This window comes from Chrysemys picta, chromosome 7 (genome assembly GCF_011386835.1).
Source record: "Chrysemys picta bellii isolate R12L10 chromosome 7, ASM1138683v2, whole genome shotgun sequence".
NCBI classification, from domain to species: Eukaryota; Metazoa; Chordata; order Testudines; family Emydidae; genus Chrysemys; species Chrysemys picta.
In genome coordinates this window covers 30,231,216-30,250,636 of record NC_088797.1, presented here as the reverse complement: position 1 = coordinate 30,250,636, position 19,421 = coordinate 30,231,216, and the positions used below count along the sequence as shown (strand labels likewise).

General features: G+C 58.6%; 2 protein-coding genes across 4 annotated transcripts; both read right to left on the bottom strand.

The window, feature by feature from the left end:
• LOC101937671 (calmodulin-1) lies at nucleotides 1-3,630 on the bottom strand. The gene is made up of 6 exons (XM_005305509.5): nucleotides 3,464-3,630; nucleotides 2,950-2,980; nucleotides 2,615-2,758; nucleotides 1,491-1,597; nucleotides 979-1,114; nucleotides 1-601 (listed from the first exon to the last, which is right to left on the bottom strand). The coding sequence occupies exons 1-6, from the start codon at nucleotides 3,464-3,466 to the stop codon at nucleotides 573-575; spliced, it is 450 nt and encodes a 149-aa protein (XP_005305566.1). The 5' UTR covers nucleotides 3,467-3,630; the 3' UTR covers nucleotides 1-572.
• An 844-nt stretch (nucleotides 3,631-4,474) lies between these two features.
• On the bottom strand, nucleotides 4,475-16,203 carry SLC3A2 (solute carrier family 3 member 2). Of its 3 annotated transcripts, none has more exons than XM_065552963.1 (10): nucleotides 16,089-16,203; nucleotides 10,229-10,697; nucleotides 8,839-9,012; nucleotides 8,586-8,686; nucleotides 8,162-8,230; nucleotides 8,003-8,067; nucleotides 7,501-7,687; nucleotides 7,013-7,156; nucleotides 6,626-6,730; nucleotides 4,475-5,505 (listed from the first exon to the last, which is right to left on the bottom strand). In XM_065552963.1, exons 2-10 carry the CDS (start codon nucleotides 10,659-10,661, stop codon nucleotides 5,164-5,166), a joined length of 1,620 nt encoding a protein of 539 aa, XP_065409035.1. In that variant the 5' UTR covers nucleotides 10,662-10,697; nucleotides 16,089-16,203; the 3' UTR covers nucleotides 4,475-5,163. The 3 variants fall into 3 exon arrangements, with proteins under 3 accessions (XP_065409035.1, XP_005305565.2, XP_023956036.2); XM_005305508.5 differs by lacking the exon at nucleotides 16,089-16,203 and adding an exon at nucleotides 11,039-11,197; XM_024100268.3 differs by lacking the exon at nucleotides 16,089-16,203 and adding an exon at nucleotides 10,911-11,069.
• Nucleotides 16,204-19,421: the final 3,218 nt, after the last annotated feature.

Sequence of the window (19,421 nt, the reverse complement as noted above, 5' to 3'; positions counted from 1 at the left end):
TTGGAATAGAAACCACACAGAGACTTTATTGAAAATAAAACCTTACATCATCTGGAATGGAACCGAAGCATCCCCGGAAGCCAATATGGATTTGGGGGGGGAGGGGAGGAAAGGAATTAGAGATTAAGGGGGGTGAATATTAAGCAGTTAAGAAATTAACAGTCACAATATCCAACATATGCAGACACGTCCAGGAAGGCAACAGTGGCCAGTCAAAGAGACACTGTCAGCTGCCCTACCACAGTCCATGAGCATTCAGGTGAGATGCTGAATATGGGAGGGAGGGGGAAGAATTGTCAGATGGAAAGCAGTTTGCAGAGCCCTCCAGCAGCCAGGGGCCTGCTCCACCAAAACACTTGGGGGAAGCAGGCCATAGGCCCTGCTGGGCTCCTGTCCCTGTGGTGCCCAGCATACAAGCACACATTGCAGAAGAGGTGAAAGCATGCACTGTCCTCAAAGGAGAGCAGCTGCTGATGACAGGATGGCACCTGGGACAGGGCAGGGGTGACATGTGGCAGCAGTAGGAAGAGTCCATCCAGTCTGTACAGGTGAGGGGGATGCCCTACCAGAGCCTACTTAGCTGTCATCATCTGTACAAACTCTGTAAAGCAAAGGCACAGGGTCAGAGAGCATGAGACAAGCCTGATTCACCCCACCCCTGCCTTCTCTCAGGCAGAAACCATCCCCCCGCCCCCACCCAGGCTGCACTTGGAGGTGCTCTGCTAAGTCTCCCATTCCCTAGAGTTAACAGCATTTGTGACATTTCCAAGCCCCTTCACCAGGCTATGCCTGTCACAATGCAAGAGGCAGAAAGCAGCAGACCTGGAAAGAGAACCCAGGCATCCTGACTCCCAGACCCATCCTACCTACTACATTGGAGAGTCCTTAAGGGAGCAAGTGCCCTCTGCAGAGTGGTACTATCCTAAGCAGCAGCTGTGCCCTTTGGACAGTCAGTGCAAGCTGCCCCGCCCCCCTCACCTTCATAGTTGACCTGTCCATCACCATCGATGTCAGCTTCCCGGATCATCTCATCCACCTCCTCATCTGTCAGCTTCTCACCCAGATTGGTCATGACGTGGCGCAGCTCGGCTGCACTGATGTACCCATTCCCATCCTGGGGGGGCAGGCACCATGTCAGGCAAGGGGGCCATAGGACTGCTCCCAGTTAGCACAAGCACCACAGGGATCCCATCCTGTCAGCCTCAGCACAGGCCCTGGGGAGGGGAAAGCAGGTAGACCGCATTCCCCCCCTCCCCCAACACACACAACCACCTATCTCAGGTAGGTGATGACTCCAGCCCCCAACCCCATGTGGAAGGGGGAGGTGTCCAGTTGTGAAGCACATGCACACAGGAGGGAGTATTGGACTCAGCTGTCCCTGCAGGGAGGAGTTTAGCCCCAGCTGCTATTTTGGAGCTCCTGGGGAAAAAGGGGGGAGGGGGACACGCACAGCCACCAGGGATAAGGGGGATGAAGCCCCCCTGCCTCACCTTGTCAAACACCCTGAAGGCCTCACGGATCTCCTCCTCACTGTCCGTATCCTTCATCTTCCTTGCCATCATGGTTAGGAACTCAGGGAAGTCAATGGTGCCATTCCCTTGGGCAGGGGAAGAGGCCATTAGTGCCGGGCCTAACTGACATTGGGTTGGATGACCTGCATAGCCACTCCCCCCTCCCCCCCCCCCGCAGCATCCAGTACCCTTACTCCCACGAATCCAGACACCCAAGTACTGGCAGGGAGCTCTGGGGAATTCACTGAAACAGCCCCTTCCCTCCAGTGGTGGGTTTGCCTTGAGGGGATTCCTCTTCACCCCCTCTGAAGAGATGTGGGGAGCCTAGAAACAAACCCCAGAGCTCTGTAGTTTGGGCAGGGGACTGGCCTACAAAACTTAGGTCAACCCCCTGGGTTTAACTCAGGTACAACCCACACACTGGAACAGGAACAGGCAGCTCTCCATGGGGCCTGCATCACTTTGGGATGCAGAAGTGATAGGCCCTAGGATGAGGTGATTCTCAGCTCAGCCGTGAGTGACCTTCAGCTGTGTGAGCAGGATAGTAAACAGCAGCACTCCCAGAGGAGAGATAGTACCAGGGGTTGGGATTAGGTGTATCATACAGGGACATAGGGCTAGAAGCGGCCTCCTGGGTCATCAAGTCCAGGCCCTGCTATTGCAGGCAGGCCCGTCAAAATCTCAATCAGAAACATATAAATGTTTGCTCCTATTGGGAGGTTGTTCCAGAAACTCACTCTTCATCTTCCTTGGGGTTTCCTCCCTGCTATATTTACAGAGAACAATCAGATCCACCCCCCCACGCTTCAAGCTTCATCTAGCCAAACTATACAAACCCAGCTCTTTCGGTCTCCTCTCCATTCCCCTGATAAGCCTAGAAATCCTTCTCTCAGTCCCTAGCCCAGAGCTCATAGTCTAAACAGACAAAGAATGGTAAGGGAAACTGAGGCACAGAGCAGGAAAAAGACTTCTCCAAGCTCATAGCTAAGAACAGAACACAGGAGTCCTACCTCCCAGCTCTGATCACTCCCCCCCGCACCCCCACTGCCGCCAGTGCAGTGGCTGTATTCCCACTCCCCACGCGTCTCACAGTTCCCTCTCACCATCAGCGTCCACCTCATTGATCATGTCCTGCAACTCTGCCTCGGTGGGGTTCTGCCCTAGGGACCTCATGACGGTACCCAGCTCCTTGGTGGTAATGGTGCCATCCCCATCCTTGTCAAAAAGGGAGAAGGCTTCCTTGAATTCTGCCAGGAGAGAGGAGAGGAATCAGTACCATGGGGGCCTGCCACAGGGTCCCTTCTCCCTGCAGTCCCCTCCCTCCCCCCAGCACCCTGGGCAAACAGGCTCCTGGGCCCAGGCCTGACCATATTGTGAAGCACCAGGTTCCCCCATATAAAAGATAATTTTGGGGCTGCAGGATGAAGGGGTGTCTCACCTGCGATCTGTTCTTCTGTCAGCTGGTCTGCCTGCAAGAAGAGACAGAGTTGTTGCCGACTGTCTGACACCCTCCCCCCAGCCATGCCCTATACCCCATTGCCCCCCGGGCCATCTGCCCCCCAAAGACAGCCTCACCCCCTTCCCACCCAATCTCTTAGGGGAAGAGACTCTGCCCTACACCCCAGACACCCCTGGAGTTCCCACGCCGCCCATCTCCCGCAAGACGCAGCATGGCTGCTGTCTCCAACTGCCCCCCAACTACTTGTTCCCGACTAGCCAATGGGAAGCGGGCCTAGTAGCCCCAGTCTTGGGGCCTGGACCCCTCCCCCCAACAGTGCCACCTGCCGCCCCCCCAACACTCAGGACCAGGCTCCCGCCCCCCCACTGCTCTCTCCGCGCACGCTCCCCGCCGCCCCCAGTGCCCCTGGACCCCAGCCCCACCCCCTCGCTCCGCCACCCGCTGCCAGGGAGCCCCAGCAGCGCCCCAGCCCCCCACGAGCCCCCCTTCTTGCCATGGCGGCGGCGGCGGGGGGCTGGTGCTACGACCGCTCAGTTCCCCGTGGTCTCAGGCTCCCTCCGCCCGGGCCGCGCCGCCCAGATCCCTCCGCCCGCAACGAGTCCCGGACTCAGCAGTGGCCTTCCGTTGCGTTTTGCACCGAGCCCTTTAAATACCGCCCGCCCGGCACGGCCACGTGACCCGCCTGCCCCGAGCCCATTGGCCAGCTCCCACCTGCAATGCGTCAGGGAGACCACTTAAAGGGGAAGGCGGCGGCGGGGCCGGCGTTCGGCCGACAGAAAGCGGCCAGGGTGGGTTAAAGAGGACGGGCACTGAAGAGCAGGTGGATTTAAAGGCGAGGTGGCGTGTTAAAGGGGAAGGTGTAAAGTGCCCCTAGGGAGCAGTAGGGGCCTCCCCACGCTAAAACACTAGCTCCCAGCATGCACCAGTGCCCATGGCTCCTCTGCCAAGTGCCTTGCGCTAGGGGGGCGGTCCTTGACAGGTGGGCCCAGCATGCACCCCCCTGTCCTTCCCATAAAGGTAGCTGTCCAGGTGGGACCCCAGGAGCCTGGTACAAGCCCTGCAGATAGAATCAACCCCCTTCTCACATCTGGGGGGGCTGGCCTAGGGCTGCCAGCTCAACTGTTCCTCCCCTAATGCAGAGGGAGCAATCTGTGATGGGTCCATACCCTGAAGGCACAGCCAAGGTTAGGGGAACCCATCTCCACTAACAGCACCAGCCCCATGCTAGGCAGATTGCTCCAGGGCAGCACCCAGACCCCTGAATTGCAGAGATCTGCCCCCAGGCTACTCAGTGGTCACAGGAGGGGGGAAAAGGGGTCCTCACAGTGCAGGTAGGAACCTGCAGCAGTAGAAGAGATAGCCAGTGAGGATGAAGTGCAAGGGGTCCTCCTTCCCCCCTCCCTTAAGGCATGAAGCAGCCACAGGGAAAACAAGGAGGCCGTGGGGCACTTGAAGCATAGGGGGCAAATGCCAGGGCCACGCTAAAGGAAGAGACAAGCCAGAATCATTAAGCAGAGCCTTTTATTATTTCCATGCTGATCCCAGCAGCACTCCGGAGGAGCCCAGCACAAAGCCATCCATCCCCCCACCCAAACATCAACCCCATTTCACACACAGCACTGGCCACTACAACATGGGGAGGGGGGAGAGAGGAGGAGAGACAGACTGTTGGTCCTGATCAGTCATCCCCACCTATCCCATCATACAGGGCACCCAAAAGGAGGGGGTGACCCCAAGTGGGGGGATAACAGCAGGGCAGGGCCAGCCCCTCAGGAGCTGGAATGACTTTGGGGGAGGGTGAAGCTGCAGCCAGTGGGGCCTGAACCCTTTGGTCCCTAAATCTAGTTGCTACCCCACCATGGGGAAACAGATGTCACAGAGCTCAGTCCCCACATCAGCTCAGAGCTCCCATAGCATCCCTGAGGATGGTGCCAAAGTGAGGCTAGCAGGAATTGGGGCTCACTGAGCACCAGCTCCCCACCCCACCCCCCTCCAGCCCTGTGGGGTGTATCAGGACAGACATCCAGGGCTCGGGAGAGCAGAACCTAGGGGCCTTCTTTATCTTATGGCTGCAGCTCCCTCCTCCTGCCCCAAGGCCTCAGTGCTGCCCCTGGGGGTGTTAGTAGGACTCACATGAATAAAACCCCTCCCTGGAACACGGAAGGCCCTGGCCCGCAGGGGAGGCCTCCTCCCCTAGGCTACATAGGGGAAATGCAGCAGCAACCCCTCAGAGGGCTCCAATGTCAGGCCCTGCAGGGCCAGCTGCCCCTCCTGGCGCTGGGGGTCAGTGCTGAGCTCCACAGTGGCCTCAGAAGGCAGGAGAGAGTGGGAGAGGGTGACAGAGCTGTGGGTGCCAGCTAAGTTGAGGACCACCAGGAAGCGTTTGTTCTGGTCCCAGCTGCGCAGGTAGACACAGACATTCGGCACCGTGGGCAGCATCATGAATTCCCCATGCAACAGTGAGCGCTCCTTGCCCCGCAGCTCGCTCAGGTGCTGGAACAAGGAGAGCAGTGAGGAGCGGTCCTCACTCTGTGCCTGGGGAGGGAGACATGGGATTAGTGCAGGAGTTCTCACAACAACATTTTGATGACCTTAGAGAGAAGCCACCCACTCTTGCAGGTGGCTGCTCTGTCTATTTTTCCTAAAATACGTAATTAACTTTAGGAAAAACAAATACATATGCATGCAAACAAATGACAGTGATTTGGACATGTCTATGTAGGGTGTTTTTGCAGACTCAAAAATACAAATAATGTTCAGTTGTGTCTATGGTTTACTAAACCTAAACAAAATTGAAACACAAATAAGGTGTTTGGCACATTCTTGTCTTTATTGTTCTTTCTTTTGGTTGCCTAGCTAGCAAGTCTACTGCTGTGAAAAGTGATACTTGTATGTCAATATCCCTTTTCACAGCCTCCAAGCTAGCTGCTAAGTCTGCTGTGAAAAGTGATATTAACAAACATACAGATATCATTTTTCACAGAAGACTTACTCAGCTTCCAACGAGCCCTGGATAGGGGCCGGGGGAAGCAGTGGGGGACAGAGCCCTATCGCTGCTCAGCTGGGGGCCAGGGAAATGGGGGTGGGTGACAAGCACAGGGCTGGGGCCAGGGCCTGCCATTGTGCAGCTGACGCCAGAGAAGGGAGCCGGGGGGGGGGGGGGGGGGGGCGGCGCCATGGACGGAGACCAAAGCCCTGCCTCCCATGGCTGGAGCTTGGGGCCCCGTAGCCAGAGGACAGAGCCAACTGCTGCTCAGCTGGAGCCAGTTGCCTGCTACCCCAGGGCTGAAGCCAGACCGTCTCCATCTCCAGAAGGTGGGGAACTCAAATGCTGGAGGAGCAGGCAGCCACTGTGTCCTCAGAGGGGGGTAGGGCCCAAACCCTGCTGGTGGCCCCAGAGGAGGAGTTACTGCTTTGTCTGCCCCCCTACCCCAACCACCACCACCACTGCCCAGAAGTCTGTGGCCATAAGAAAAGCCCCTGCTGGCCACAGTGGCAGCATTTGAGAAATGCTGGGTTACTGCGAGGCAGACCATGCCCTCCCCCAGCTCCTCCCATACCCCTTGAGATCCCCCAGAGCTCTGCCCCCATCTAAGCCCACCCTCACCTCACCACCCATGTTCCTCCCCTAAGCAGTCTGTACCCCTGCCCTCACCTTCACAGTGATGTTGCTGCTGCTGCTGCCCCCACCTTGAGGCAATGACTTTGAGGAGAAGCCAAAGTTGGCCGAATCATTCCACTGCATGTGGGGTACGCCGGACTGGGGAAGTGACGGACATGGTTACAGGGAGTTGCACAGCTGGCTGCCCATCCTTCTTGCACCAACCCAGCCCATCCCTTCCCCAGACACCCCTTCCCCACCCAGGAGCTGAACAAACTTCCCCATCCCCTCCCCCCTCTGCACTGCCCTTCCCCCTGCCCTGACATTCCCCACCTGCCAGCACCTTCTGGGACTTCACTGCCCCCCTCCCCACCCCATCACCTTAACTAACCCTCCCGCCCCCTCCTCCAGAGGGATCCCCTAGCCCCACACTGCCCCTACCTGTCCTGGCTGCTCCTGCAGCCCAATTTCATCCCCGTAGTTGGTGAAGGGTGTCCCTGGCAGCGTGAAAAGTAGCATGTGATAGAGCCGCAGCAACCGCTCCTTCACAAGAGAGGCCATGTGTCCTGTCCTTGGGCCCCCCACCTGAAGAGACAGCAGAAATGCAGTGTCAGCACAGGGGGTGGGAGGTGGACGTATCCCCAGGTCTGGGAGGGGATGGGGGGCTAGTGGTCACATCCCCAGCCTATCCTCCTTTAGCAGCCCACACAGAACCCATATGCTTTATGGCACACATCTGTTGGAGCTCAGCTCCTGCCCTGTCTCCAAAAGGGAGCCCACTCTGAGCACTGGGAGCTATGATACAGATGGGGGGGCTTAGCATGGGGAACCGGTGGGGCAGGGGTGGGGTGAAGGTGGGTCCATGCCCCAGCCCCCTCACCCAATTCCAAGAGCTGGGGAAACAGAGTGGGCGGGAGGGCAGCACTCACACTCCAGCTGGGCCACTTCTCTCCTGAAGCCTGGATGTACTCTTTGATCGCGTTTTCCACCTTCTCCCCAGTGGGCTCTTCCCCCAGCCCCATCAGATACGGGCTGACCAGGAGGTCAGCGCTGGTCTCGTTCAGCAGGGAGAAGATCTGCCAGGAATCTCGTTGACCTGTCCCAGCGATCAGCACCCTGGGGAGAAGGGAGTCAGGGTACAGTGAGTACCGGGGTCAGCTGTGAGGTGCTAGGAATGGGAAGGAGGGTGTGGGAGGCTGGGGTGGGGCAGGGTACAGAGTCAGAAGATGGAGAGGTATTTTCTAGAGGATGAGGGGACATGGGGGAGCTATGGGTGCTTGAGGGGGGGTTGGCACCAGGAGAGGAGAGAGGCATCCCAGGGAGGGAGCCTGGAAGGTGGGCGTATTCAAGAGGGCTGGCATCCCACAGGTGCAGCCAGTCAACCACCACCGCAAAAGGGCCAGAACCATTTGGTGTGGGCTTGGCACCCACCTGGCATTGCCATCAGAACTGTACTGGCTGGTGAGGTTCTTCCACTCCACTAGAAGCTGGGAGTCCTGGAGGAGAAAAAGATCTGTGAGACAGACAGTCACTCCTCACATTACCTCCCGCCCCAATACCCCACAACACATAGACAAGCCAGTCACTTACATTGAGCTTCTCTACTCCCTCCATCTGGATCCCTGCCACGCCAAACTCCAGCCAGAACTCCAGTGCAGCCTGCCCAGAGAGCGTGTGTCAAGCATCAGCATCTGGCATGCCCCACAGCCACCAGCCCTGCATCCTCCCACCAACTGACAGTCCCTCCCCAACTCCAGTGTAGCCAACACCTCCTCCCTCCAGGTCTCCATACCCCTAGCCCCCCTGCATGAGAAACCCAAACAGTGGTCCCAGCTGCTTTCCCAAAAATAGTGAGGATTCAGGGGACGTGGCAAACCAGGCCCTCACAGATCCCTAGGGAGAATCTGAGAGAAAGCAGGACACCCTCTCCCCCAGAACACAGCCTTCAGGTTAGATTGCCAGCTCCCCTCAGGTGCTGCTCCTCAAGATGCCCCCCATTGGAGCCCACCCTCACCTTCATTTTAGACTGGAAATCACTGTTGCGGGGGGTCTCCTGGCTGAACCAGGGCATCTGTCCACGGTAATTGGGGGTCAGGTCCAGGATGACCTTGAGACCTAGGGAGAAAGGGAGGTCAGATGTACATCCTGGGGCAGGGAGAGCTCCCCTTCCCAAAAACTCCATATCCCATTCCCCACCACCCATCCTGGGGCCAGATCAGATCCAGCACCCCCAGGGGAAAAGACCCCATACTGGGACATTTTCTTACTCTTCTTCTTGGCAGCCTCCAACAGCTTGGCAAAGGTCTCCTTGGTGCCGAGCTGGGGGTCCACTTCCTGCAGGTCCGAGCGGACCAGGTTGTCAGGGGTGTTAACATGTATGGGCCCAATTACCAGCCCCTTCACCTTCAGGGAGCTCAGGTAATCGATGCGCTGCTCCACCCCTGGGGGGAGAGCGAACAAGGATCAGAGGTTGGCAGCTCCCCCAGTCCCACATAATCCCCTCCCCATCCCAGGTAAAAGCTGTCCCTATAGCCCCTGCATCTTGCCCACATTACCCCTCCCCGTCAGGTGAAGCATACTCCCCCAATCCCCTTTCCTCCCCCACCGAGAAAGAAACCTTTAACCCAGCCAATCCCCCCAGTTCACATTTGCCTCTGTACATTACGGGACCTTTAACCCCAGCAGCTCCCCACCCCATCTCCCCATGGTGGGACCTTTAACCCCAGCTCCCTTCCCTCCCTCTCCCCCCCCCCCCCCCCCCCCCCCCCCCCCCCCCCCGGCAGTCCACAGGATCTCTAACCCCAGCTCCCTCCCCCCAAGCCCATGGGACCTTAACCCCAGCTCCCATCCCCTCTTCCCCCGCCCCCAGATTGTATGGGACCTTAACCCCAGCTCCCTTCCCCTCTTCCCCCGCCCCCAGATTGTATGGGACCTTAACCCCAGCTCCCTTCCCCCCCACGCCCACTGGATTTTTAACCCCAGCTCCCTTCCCCTCTTCCCCTGCCCCCAGATTGCATGGGACCTTAACCCCAGCTTCCCCCCCCCCCCCCCCCGAACAGCTGAGTCAGCTCAGGCTGGGCTGACGTCAAAGCTGATGAAACAAAGCCTACTGGTTGCTGCTGCCAACCGGCTAGAACCGGCTGGGAGCAACTCCAACCCACCCTCAGCCCTCCCAGGCGCGGCAGACAGCCAGCCGCCGGCTGCCAGTCACCTGCTTGCGCAAGGAGCACGTGGGGGACAGATTGTATGGGAAATGGGGGTGGGTGGGGGGAAGCGTTCCCACCTCCATAAGCCCCCCCAGATAAGGAGAACTGGGGGAAGGGGGGGGGTCACCCCAGGAGCACCTGGGCTCCAGTTTGTGCCAAGAAGGCAACCAAATCCCAATGTTCACCCGGAGTTCCTGCCACCCCCCCAGCAGCTACCTCCCGCTACCCCAAACCTCTCTCCTTTCCCACCCATAACACCTCTTCTCCCCGCACACCAGGGTCATCCCATCCCAACCCCCTCCTGGTTTAATCCCCAGCTCTGGGAAGGAAGTGGGATCTACTGGGTTATGGGGGTGGGGGGTGGTTAGGACTCCTCGGTTCTATCCCCAGCTTAAAGGGGAGTGAGGTCTAGTGGGTTGGGGGGGGGGGAGGGGGGAAAATCAGGACTCACCTGCTAAGTCCCCGACTCCATCGGCATCCGAGTCCTGGAAGGCCTCCAGTGCCTGGATGCGGTAAATGCCCCCCTTGTGCCACCACTCCTGGGGAGGCAGCTCCTTGCAGCGGGGAGCCTGGATGATGATGACGATGGCCCCCGCCAGCATGCCCAGCCAACCCAGCCAGAAGAGGATGAGCAGGGCCCAGCGGGTGCGCACCCACGCTGGAGTGCCCGCTACTTGCAGCAGCTCCTCCTTGGACAGCCCCGTGAACTTGGTGCCAGCATCCGCCTCGCCATCCTCCTCGGGCACCTTCACCTTCACCATCCCGTTCTTCTCGCCCAGGGTGCCCGGGGATCCCGAGGAGGGGGAGCCCGTCATGGGCTGCTTCTCTGGCTCCATCTCGTTCAACTCCACCTCCTTCATGTCCACCTCTGCGTCCTGGCTCATAATGCCTGGCTAGATACCACCGGGTATCGCTAGGGCCTGCGGTGAGGGGAGAGAGGCAGAGCCATGTGCCCCGGGCAGAGCACTCTCCACCACCCGGCCCCTGAGCCAAGCTCCCCTGACCTTGGCACACAGCCCTCCCAGCAGGCAGAGAAATTTCTCCGCCGAGGACAGAGACTCCCCCCTCCCCAGCCTGAGCCCCCTTTCCTAGGCCAGTCGCGGGATTCAGCCGCAGCCATGCTGCCTTCTCACCTCGTGCCCCCCTGCTCGCCGCCTCCCCACAGCCCTGTGCGCGCTGGTAGGTACCCAGCCCATGCGCCTAGGGCGCGGCGCTAGATCACGCCGTTCCCACGCGCCCGGCACACTGCGTCGGATCATACCTAGCAACCCCGATTGATTCCTCTGACTGTGAGACTGGCGCTCCGCCTCAGCCGGCACTGATATATCCCGACCCGCCTCCGACTCCGCCTCCCAGATCCGCCCCCCGCCCGCCTTAAGGTGGAGACAGTTAATTACTCCGTGTTACCGTGATCTAGGGCTTGGAGAAATGGAGAGGATCCTGCTTGTTGCAGAGCTGGGGGAAGAGGGACTATGGGCAATTGAGGGCTGTGGAGAGAGCAGTGCCCCAAGGGGTGAGGGGTCTGTACCTGCTACAAGGCCCTGGATTTCAGAGGAGATGACAACGAGAGGTTGCCACTTCATGGAAAGTTTGGGGGTGAGATGAGAATGGAAAAGTTTCCAACTGGGGATAAACAGAAAGATCGGGCCTGGATAGCTCCATATGGGGGTGTGTGTAACTTGGCTTGAAGAGAACAGGCTCATGGGGGTGTCTGATGGTTAAAGCTGGGGGGCTGGGTGTCAGGACACCACTTTACCACCAGCATTCTATCCACAACTCTGGCAGGAGTGGTATCTAGTGGTTAGAGCAGGGGAGTGGAGGCAGGATTCTGCGGGGTCAAATCCCAGCTACACTGACTCACTGTATGTGGCTGGACAAGTCCTTTTCCTTCAGTGTGCCTCGCTTTCCATATCTACTCTTGACTCAGTCTGTCCCTTGGAGCCAAGCCTTCTTGCTGAGAAAGAACCCTGTCTCACAGGGATGGGAAGGGGACAGAGATCAGTGTCTGGGAACCCTATACATCAAAGGCCAGGAACCCGAGGAGCAGGGGAGGGATCACAGTTGGGAACCCTAAGGGGGAAGGATAGATCAAAGGCTAGGAAGTGGTGGGGACTGGGATCAGAGTCTGGGAACACGGTGGGGGGGAGCCACAATCAAAGGCTGGAAATCCAACCCCTTCCCTCCGGCCCTGGCAATCACAAGAAACACTTGATTGTTCCCTGTTTCAGTTCTGTCACATGATGGGAAACCCCTGCCGCGGCCCCAGCCCCACACAACTGAGCCGGCTCCCTACACATAGCAGAGAGGGCCCTATGGGCTTCTTGAAGGGGCTGCAGCAGCTCCTCTTGTTTTCTGACCCTCCTGGGAAGCCTCAAGCTCTGAATGGCCCCATCGTGTGCTGTTGAGAATATGTGACCAACTCCCCCACCCCAACCCTGGCTAAGGGGTGGGGGTGGGGAAGGCAATCTGGGGGAGATGCACTCCTTTATTCCTCCCCCAGGCTAATCAAGCCTCCTCCCCAAGTAACCTCCCAGGAGCCAGTGACCCCTAGTGCTCCCCGCTAACCTCCCAGTGCCCCCCCAGCTAATCCTACCCCCACCCAGCTAACACCACAAAAGGTTATATACAGATCTGCTCTTACCTGTGGGCTTCCCACCCACCAGTAAACACTCCCAACTGCCTCCTGGTCCTGGAACACCCCCCACCCTCTACATGGAGTCTAGTTGTCAGTTGCATCTGAATGGCACTAATGGGCAGGGCTTCCGGGGCTGATCTGACCATGAAGACAGAGTGCCCCTGTCTCCCCATAGAAAGGGGCAGGGGTTTTAGTGGGGCCACTACTCTGTGCTGGGCACCCAGAGGCCTCTGTATATGGCAGCTGGCACCGAACTACCCCCCACTCTAGCACTGAATTTGCCCCAGAGGTGTGGAACAGGGATAGGGGGAGGTTTGAGCCCTAGTGCCAGAGCTGAGGTGCTGATCCCCACACACCTGGAGCTCCAGCTTTGCCACAGTAAGCAGCAATACCTGACTCAGCAGAACAGACCAGGAGCCACACCCACCAAAGATGGCCTACAGCCAGGCAAGGGCTGTAAACAAGTGCCAGTCACACAAGCTGTAACCAGAGACCAATTCATCCACCTCCTTCCATGGGCAATCCCCCTGACCTGACCAGCCCCCTGCCTCTCTCAGCACCCCTCAGTCTCCATACACTGCGTATATACCCCCTCGTTTACCCCACACTTTGTGCCCCCTGGCCTCAACCCACTCTGTGGGACCCCTTTTTCTGCCACACTATGTGCTACCTGGCTTCCCCCATGCTGTATGTGCCCTCCAACATCTCCCACACTGCACACACACCCTTGATCCTGCCACTCTGTGTACACCCCTGGCCTCCTCCAGGCTGTACACACATACTTACCCCTTGCCGCCCATCTCTCCTACCCCCCCCCCCCACCTATGCCCCTTGTCCTGCCATGTGCATACACCTCCAGTTCTCCCCTCCCGCCCCAACACACACACAGTCAAAACCTGGGGAAGGCTCCCACATTGTCATGCTGGGGCTTGAATCCTCCTAAAGCCGAGGGCGTGGGAGGGACAGGGAGGAAAACAGCAGGCGCCAAGATGCTGCTCCAGAGCCACAGATGGATCCCACATGCTTCTTGCCCCATGTTGCCAGCCAGTCAGGGTGGCGCCAGGAATGGGAGAAGAATTCACAGCCCTAGGGAAAGTCTGGGCCCTAGCAGAGTCCTGGGATTCCAGTTCAGCCATCTTGGGAGAATTACACAAAATGGCTGCCAGCAGCCTCTTTGTACCACTCTCGCATTGGCAGCCATTTTTGTGTTTCCACCCACCCCCCAATAGCCATTGCATCCTGTCAGGCAGCCATCTTTGTGTCTCCCCTATCAGCAGCCCTCATCCTCCCTGGCAGCCATCATTGTGCCACCTCTTGGCAGTCATCTCTGTGTTATCACCCCGACAGCCATCACCCCTTGCCTGGCAGTCATCTTTGTTTCGGCATCTTAATGCTTGCCCCTGGGCCTGCGATGACTGAGAAAGGGGCACCCCCACGCCAACTGGTGCCACGGTTGCACTGTGGGGCAGCATCAGGATTGGGTGTCATTTCCTAAGGGGCCAGGCCTGGGGGCCACAGGCAGTGCTGAGGGGGCACCTTCCCTGCGTGGGTCTCTGGGCTGGGGCAGAAGAAGCAGGCTCCATGGAAGCCCCAGCTCTGCTGATCTCAGCCCCGAGAGGAGCTGCCCTGCTTAGACAAAGTGAAGGGGATACATCCCCCTGACACACTGCATTTCCTCAGGGAGTCAGGGCTGCAGAACCCTCAGCTTGGGGTTATGGGAGACTCTTATGGGTCCTGCCCTAACCTGGGGGTTTCAGCCTGAATGACTAGAGTCTGTTCAGCTACACACACACCCACACTCCCCTTATTCCCAGCGCTCCAGCTTCTACTGCCCAGCTCCAGAATACCCCAGTGTCCACTGATCCCCAGTTCCCCCATACATCCAGCCCTCAGTGACCCCTACTGCCCATCCCAGCCACCAGTGATCTCCACTGTTCCACTCCCAGTATCTCCGCTCACCCAGCCTCTGGTGTCTCCCGTCATCCCTGGCAGCCCTTGCTGATAGCACCCCCATCAGTCCCCCAAGCCTACAGTGTCTAGCCCCCATTACCCCTCCAGCCCCATTGGCCCCCATGTCCCTCTTCACCCACCAGTACTCCAATCAATCCCCAGCCTTCCCCTCACCAGGCCCCAGTCTTCTCCACTGACCCTCTCTCCACCTAAATCTATTGCCTCTCCTCCAACCCTGTTTATCCCACAGACCGTGTGTGCTCCTGGCAGAAGCCTCCCCCAGTTGTTGTTGCTGCTGGAACAGGAGCTGTCTGGGGTTATTAATGAGGCCAGTCCCAGCCCTGGGCTCCTGCCAGGCCAGTTCAAGGGGAGGGGAGGGGCTCTGCTCAGCTGTTTGTTGTTGTAGCATGTTTTGCAGCTGGAGAGAGACAGAGAGAATTCCCTACACCCGACCTGCTCAGCCTTTTTCTCCCAGAGCCTAGGTTCTACTCCCCCTCCAGCCTAACTCCCCCAATTTCCCCCTGCCCGGCCTAGGCCTTTCCCAACCCAGAACCCCACCTAGACTCACAATAACCCAGCCTCAGACCTCCAGGTCCATCTCCAGCCCTGGTCCCTTCCCCCAGCCTAAGTTGTGTCCCCCTCCTCTGGCCCAGATGGATTCCCCCCTCCACACACAGTTCACACTCCCAACCCAGATCCAGGAAAATGCAGAGCCCCAAACCACATTTAAATGACCCATAGAGTGCAAGAAACAGGGGTGAATTTAGGGGAGGCCATGCCCTGCTCCCCACCATATCTTCCCCTCAAATTCTGCAGCTGGGCACCAAGGGATGGGATGGGTCATGAACCCCCTGTCCTGCCAAGAGACAGGAAGTTCTAGGAATCAGAGGAAGGCATGCAGAGCAGAGGAATCCCTTCTCCCCCTCTGCCTGGCTGGGCTCCAAGGCAGGGATGTAAACAAGGCTATAATCATAGGGAGCATGGCTGGGAATGAGCCATCCAGGACTGGAGCTGTCCCTACAGGGATTAGTGAGTCAGTGCCGTCCCCAATGCCCCAGGTGACCAAAGGGCATGGTGCTGCAGAAAGCGGGATGGGGAGCTCAGCAGGGGGGAAACTCTCCCCTCACGGCAGGCCCCCAATGTCCCACAGTGGTGCTAGGGGCACTGTGCTCCTGGCAGCACCATCTTTAAGTTCTACAATAAAATCCAGGTCCTTGTCTCTCATTTTTGTTATTTGTTTGCATTCTAGTAGGGCCCAGACTGAATTTTGGTGCAAGACTGGGGTCCCCCTGGATCCTGAAGAAAACCTGACTGAGATCAGGGACTCCTGTTATACCGGTTGTTGCACAGACCATGACCAAGATTGGGGGCCTGTAAGGGGTCAGGCTCACCCCTGGGGCGCCTCCTGCTGGTTACTCCAGGGAATTAGTACTGTCCAGCTCATAGCACCCTCTGCAGGCCAGTGATCCACCTTGTCCTCCTACTGGCTCCCATGTCCCTCCCAGGACCCCGCTGCCCCCGGCAGTCCCCACACACACTGGGTCTCCCCTCCCAGGGGAACCCCCACCCCCTAACCCCACCTCCCCTCAGAATAAGGCTACTGCCAGTCACCATCTAGCCCCACTCCCTGGGGCAGACTGCAGCATCAACCACTCATCACAGGCAAGGAGGGTTTGGACCTGCTGCCTTGGCCTACACCTGGGCTGCCCTCTGCAACCCCCAGTACCTGTTGGCCTATGCTAGGCCACAGCCTAGGGCTTTCCAGGCTGGAGTGCCACAGCTCAGAAAGGCTGAGCCTTTCCCCAGCCCTGCTCCACTCAGGTACTCTGTCTCTAGCTCACTGCAGAGAGAAACTGCTGAGTGCCTGGCTCCCAGCCTCTTTATAGGGCCAGCTGGGCTCTGATTGGGGCATGGCCCAGCTGCAGCTACTTCCCCAATCAGCCCAGTCTACCCTGCCCCAGCCTTCTCCCAGGGCTGTTTCAAACCTCTCAGGGCAGGAGCGGGTGTCCACCCCATTACAGGGCCCCATCACTGTGGGTGCTGCACAGCTGCATGGTGACAGTCCCTGCTCTGAAGAGCTCACAGCCAAACTAGAGAAAGGGTGGGAGGGGAAACTAAGGCACGCAGTGGGGGAAGGGATTTTCCCAAAGTCATTTGCAGAGCCAGGAATAGAAGCCAGCTATCCTGGGTCTCAGTACAGTGCCCCACCCTCTGGGCCACCTGTGACCCTAGACACCTTGCTCCCCTCCTCCTCCTTCCCCATGGCAGGTACTCTCCAATATGTTGGAAGGGCCATGGCATTGTTCTGAATACATGGGCGTTCCCCACGCAGTCCATGGGCTGCACAATGTCCCTGAGACTTCTACTGTCCCTCCCAAGCTCTCCCCTCCTTGGGGATCTAACAGCAGGGTCTCTCCCAGAACACTGGGGCCACTGACCCGGATCAGAGTCAAGGTCCCTCTACCCTGGTATCCTGTCTTGGACAGTGGCTGACATGAGATACTTCACAGGAGGGTGCAAGAAACCCAGCAGTCGCAGACCCCACTCTCCTCCCAGAGCTGGGCATAGAACCCAGGAGTCCTGCCTCTTAGCTGGGATCTCTGAACTCCCAAACCCCTTCCCCTCACTCCCTCTCTGCTGGGGTCCATACAAGTACCACATCTGCCCCCCTCCCCATCACAGTTGCTATGGTGACTATATGAAGGGGGCAGGGCCTAGTTCTGGAACCGCCCACCCTTGCCTTGTTCTGGAACCAGGTCAGTCACCGCAGTAACAGCTGGGGGTGGGGCAGTCAGGTAGGGACCATGCTGGGGGCCCACCGCCGCTCCATGTTCACCAACGCCTGCATCAGCCCCTCCCTGGACCCCAGCGCCCGGGCACCTGGCACCCTCTACCAGAAGAAAGGCAGGGTGCACCTACTAGGGCTGCTCTCAGGTTCTCTTCCCCAAGAGGTAACACCTGTACCTCCCTCCCCCACTGCATACTGGCTTCCCCCACTCTTGGGGAACCCAACCTCTATTTTAGACCATCCCAAACTCTAACTTCATCTCCCTGCTGTTGGGGACTCCCCCCAAGGGGCAAACACTCGGGGAAAATTGTTGGGTTGGGGTTAGTTTTTGTAGGGTCTCCTTAATTGGTGCATGTCTCTCGCCCTCACTATCCTGGGTTGGTGTTTGTAGAGCGACACCACTGGCTAAGGAGCAAGGGAGTCAGGTCATCAGGACACTCTATTCCCAGCTTTGGGAGGAGTGGGGGCTAGTGGACTAGGGAGCTTTGAGCCAGGATCTCCTAGACAGGGCTGGCTCCAGCATTTCTGCCGCCCCAAGCAAAAAAAAAAAAAAGCCGCGATAGCAATTGCGACCGGCGGCGGCAATTGGGGGGGGAAAAAAAGCTGCGATCGGCGGCGGCAGTTCGGCTGTAGGTCCTTCGCTCCTAGAGGGAGCGAGGGACCTGCTGCCCCCTAATTGCCGCACGTGCCGCCCCTCTCCCTTGGCCGCCCCAAGCACTTGCTTGTTAAGCTGGTGCCTGGAGCCGGCCCTGCTCCTAGAGGGGAAAGGCCCCGTGTCCCATTCCCTGCTGCCCTGAGCCAGCCAGTCTCCCTGGGGAAAAGCTGGGTCCCTCTTGCCTCTGCTCTGCGGTTTCAGGAGGAGGTTTTCAATTCCGGTGACGGAATCGTGGTCTTGATGAGGAAAGGGAAGAGGAAGGGATCACCCAGAGGCCCCCCTTCAGGGAGAAGAGGCAGCCAGGCCCCACAGTGCAAGATGCAGGAGCCATGTGTGAGTGACACCTCTGACGGAGACCAGGACTCAGCACCATCTGCAGGAAGGTGAGTAGGTTGGATGGGATCCTTATGGCCATTGGGCCAAACTCATCCTTGCTGCAGCTCCATGGAGATTATATTAGTAGCACCTGGATGTGCCAACTGAGATCAGCACCTGTTTAGTGGCAGGTGCTGCACAGATCCCAAGACCAGGGCCATAGTTGTGCCAGGCACTGCACACACCCTGACCAATATCGGGGCCCCCACTGCACTGGGCACTGCCCTGACACACAGTGAGAGACAGTCCCAATCCCAAAGAGCTCAAAGTCTGAACAGACAAAGGGAGGGGAGTGGGCTCTACTGGGTTAGAGCGGTGGGGAGGGGGGCAGCTAGGAGTCTGTTGCCAGCTCAGAGGGAGATGTGGTCAGGGGTTTGGTATGCCCTGTAGATGAACCCTTTGGTCCAGTCTAGAATGGCCAGGGCGGGATGGTGATACTAGACTAGATGAGTCCATTAGGTCTGATCTGGAGGCTACCAGACTAGATGGCCCCGTTGCTCTGACCTGACACTCATCATCTCCTCTCCTTCCCACCACCAGGCAGAGAGACGTTACTGAGGACACCCTTCTCTCCAAGCCAGCTCACTCCTGCACCCCTGATTCCTTGCCCCACAGTCCCCGCCCCTCCTTCCCCTTCCAGTGGATGTGGGAGGAATTCTCGCTTAACGGTCGTGCCCTCCTCCCAGCCCCTTCCCTGGACAAGGGGAAGAAGGGGGAGCCCCGCAGAGCCCCCAACAACTCCCCCCGTGACAGTGTCCGCCCAACAGTGACAGATTTGCAGGGCCGTGTAGACCAACGTGCTGGCAGCTTACGGGGGCGCAGCAGCACTGAGCGGGGCAGGATCAAGCAAGCCCCCCATCCCTCCCCCAGCACCCTCTCCTCGCTGTATTGGAAGATGGAGGCCCGGAGCGAGGCCCGCAAACGCCAGCTCCAGGAAGAGCGGAGGCACTGGCTCCAACTGGCTCAGCAGCTGCTGAGTCTGGAAGAGGCTGTGTCCTCCCCAGCCTGGGAGGCAATCACCTCCGCCCAGCAGCTCCGGGCCAGGCTGAGAGCTGAGGCCCTGTGCCTGGCCACAGAGCCCCAGGACCCAAGCCCCAGGGGGCACAGAAGGAAGGGCAGGGGGCTGGCCCCCAAAGACAAGACCCGGTTCCAGCCCATCATCAACCAAACCATCCCCGACTTTGAGACACTCCACAAGAGGTTCCAGGAGCAGCTGGAGAAGAGGAAAGTGAGAGGTGAGC

Bases quoted from the DNA above. Each gene is read 5' to 3' on its own strand.
- LOC101937671 (XM_005305509.5), bottom strand. The intron at 2,759-2,949 runs GTGAGACACCCC...CTCTCCTGGCAG, and splicing joins GACAGAAGAACAGATCGCAG to AATTCAAGGAAGCCTTCTCC. The intron at 602-978 runs GTGAGGGGGGCG...TTTGCTTTACAG, and splicing joins TGGACAGGTCAACTATGAAG to AGTTTGTACAGATGATGACA.
- SLC3A2 (XM_065552963.1), bottom strand. From the start codon at position 10,661: ATGAGCCAGGACGCAGAGGTGGACATGAAGGAGGTGGAGTTGAACGAG. The intron at 7,157-7,500 runs GTGAGTGCTGCC...CTGTCTCTTCAG, and splicing joins AGAAGTGGCCCAGCTGGAGT to GTGGGGGGCCCAAGGACAGG. The intron at 5,506-6,625 runs GTGAGGGCAGGG...CTCCCTCCCCAG, and splicing joins GCAGCAACATCACTGTGAAG to GCACAGAGTGAGGACCGCTC.